This window comes from Sprattus sprattus (genome assembly GCF_963457725.1).
Source record: "Sprattus sprattus genome assembly, chromosome: 3".
NCBI classification, from domain to species: Eukaryota; Metazoa; Chordata; class Actinopteri; order Clupeiformes; family Clupeidae; genus Sprattus; species Sprattus sprattus.
This window is the reverse complement of record NC_137922.1, coordinates 52,531,933-52,534,432: the sequence shown is the minus strand read 5'-3', so window position 1 is coordinate 52,534,432 and position 2,500 is coordinate 52,531,933. Positions and strand designations below refer to the sequence as shown.

General features: G+C 48.0%; 1 protein-coding gene across 1 annotated transcript in view; it reads left to right on the top strand.

Annotated features, from left to right (window-relative positions):
* sbf1 (SET binding factor 1) overlaps nucleotides 1–2,500 on the top strand; it is a 65,649-nt gene that overhangs the window by 43,439 nt on the left and 19,710 nt on the right. The window contains exons 22-23 of the mRNA XM_080834630.1: nucleotides 2,013–2,205; nucleotides 2,440–2,500. The exon at nucleotides 2,440–2,500 is cut by the window's right edge and continues 67 nt beyond it. Of these exons, the coding sequence (XP_080690756.1) occupies nucleotides 2,013–2,205; nucleotides 2,440–2,500 (254 nt within the window). The remainder of the gene's footprint in view (nucleotides 1–2,012; nucleotides 2,206–2,439) is intronic.

The following is a 2,500-nucleotide window of genomic DNA, read 5'->3' as shown; positions in this document are numbered from 1 at the left end:
AGTCATGTAGTCAGCGATACACTCACTGACGCCCCATCTCACTCTGTGCGTTCCTCCCACTTGGTGTGGTGTGTGTGTGTGTGTGTGTGTGTGTGTGTGTGTGTGTGTGTGTGTGTGTGTGTGTGTGTGTGTGTGTGTGTGTGTGTGTGTGTGTGTGTGTGTGTGTGTGTGTGTGTGTGTGTGTGTGAGTGTGAGTGTGTGTGAGAGAGTGTGTCTGTGAGAGAAAGAGACCTGGCTGTGACCTGACCCAGTCATTTCATAATTAAAAGTCACCCTTGTGTAACCTAGCCCAGGTTATGAAAGCAGCCCCAAAGTGTGTGTGTGTGTGTGCCATTGTGTAAGCCATTCCTGTCAGACTCAAGCAGGGATTTGTCAGAGCCACGCTGACTGGGTAATGTGTCTAGAATACCCTCCCTATCTCATTTCTGCATTTTTATCGGCTTCTGTTTCAACAACATTTGTCAGCTTTTACGTCACACATACACACAAATAAATTCCAAATGAAATGAAAATCAAATTAAATTCCGCAACTGCACCTATTCCCAGCCCCGAAACGTTCCAGAAGGTCCCGGAGAGGGTCCGGTCCCGGGGCCCCACTCTGTGGGATAGAACGTTCCGGCGCGGCGGCGTTTGTAAACAGGCTGGCATCGGCGCTTCTCTGTGTTTACTCCCCCCGGCTTGTTTTGATTATGCTCTGGTCGGTTACTGGTGCCAAGATCCCATCACAGACTATGACCAGAGGGCAGATTCATACACACACACACACACACACACACACACACACACACATACACTCACTCACACACACACACACACATACATTCTCACTCATTGTACCCTTGCTTACATCCATACACACATTCATCATTGACTTATTTACATTCATACACAAACACACACACTCTCAGCTATTAATCATGCACTTATACTTACATTTATACACATATGTACGTACTGAAACACACACACACACAGTCTTCTTATACACATACATGTGCAGAATATGCACACAAATACACATTATAGACTTAAACGCATTCACACTCACAAACACAAACTATAGACTTATACACATTCACACATACAAACACACACTATAGACTTATACGCATTCACACACACAAACACACACTATAGACTTATACGCATTCACACACACAAACACACACTATAGACTAATACGCATCACACACACAAACACACACTATAGACTTATACGCATTCACACACACAAACGCACACTACAGATGTCATGACAGAGGCATGTAACCTACTCTCAGAACATAATCAAGACATTTGTTTTTATACCAGTGGCAGTAACGACTGTACACAGTAGCATGCCGGTGTGTGTGTGTGTGTGTGTGTGTGTGTGTGTGTGTTGAAAGCCATTTGCTGTTCTGTAATGGATGGAGAATGAGATGCATGCTTCCTGAGGGAGCTGCAATGGCTGCTTGCAGTGGAACGGAAATGTTTTCTGAATAATTGAGTGAGATGTGATCTGAACATTTGAGTGTTTCTGAGTGTGTGTGTGTGTGTGTGTGTGTGTGTGTGTGTTAAGAGCATCAAGTAATGTTGGTCTCCTGTTTTTCTCCATTTTGCTTTCCTCTTCTCTCTTCTTTTCTTTTGCTTTCTATCTTCTTCCCCTTCTCTTCCACCCTTTTATTTCTATCTTTACTCCCTCCCTCTCTCTCCCGCTCTCTCTCTCTCTCCCCCTCCCTCTCCATCTCTCTCTCTTGCTCTCTCTCCCCTCTCTTTTGCTCCCTCACTCTTTTTTCTCCCTCTTTCTTTCTCTATTTCTCACCTTGCCTGCTTCTCTCTCCCTCCCTCCCTCCCTCTCTCTCTCTCTCCCCCCTCTCTCTCTCTCCCCCCTCCCTCTCCCTCTCTCTCTCTCTCTCTCTCTCCCCCTCTCTTTCGCTCCCTCACTCTCTTTCTCTCCCTCTTTCTTTCTCCATTTCTCACCCTGCCTCCTTCTCTCTCTCTCCCTCTTTCTCTCTCTCCATCTCTCTCTCCAGCCTAAGTTGCTGCGGCCCATCCTGCTGCCCGGTGAGGAGCTGGTGATGGACGGCATGCGTGTGCACCTGGTGTCTGACGGCCGAGAGGAGGCCACGGGGCTGATGGGAGGCCCGCCGCTGCTGCCCGCAGAGGGCGCCATCTTCCTCACCAACTACCGCCTCATCTTCAAGGGCACGCCCAACGACCCGCTGGGTGAGCAAACACACTCACACACACACACACGAACACACACACACACACACACACACACACACACGTAGGTGCTATTATTAGCATCTTCCTCGCTTCGCATAATGTCATCCCTGATCTTCAAGGACATGCCCAGTGACCCTCTAGGTAAAGGACACGGTGCATGAATATGGACACACACACACACACACACACACACTGATTAAATGACTTAATGTTTTGTGTGTGTGTGTGCAGTGGGGGAGCAGGTGGTGACGCGGTCGTTCCCTGTAGCGTCTCTGACGAAAGAGAAGCGCAT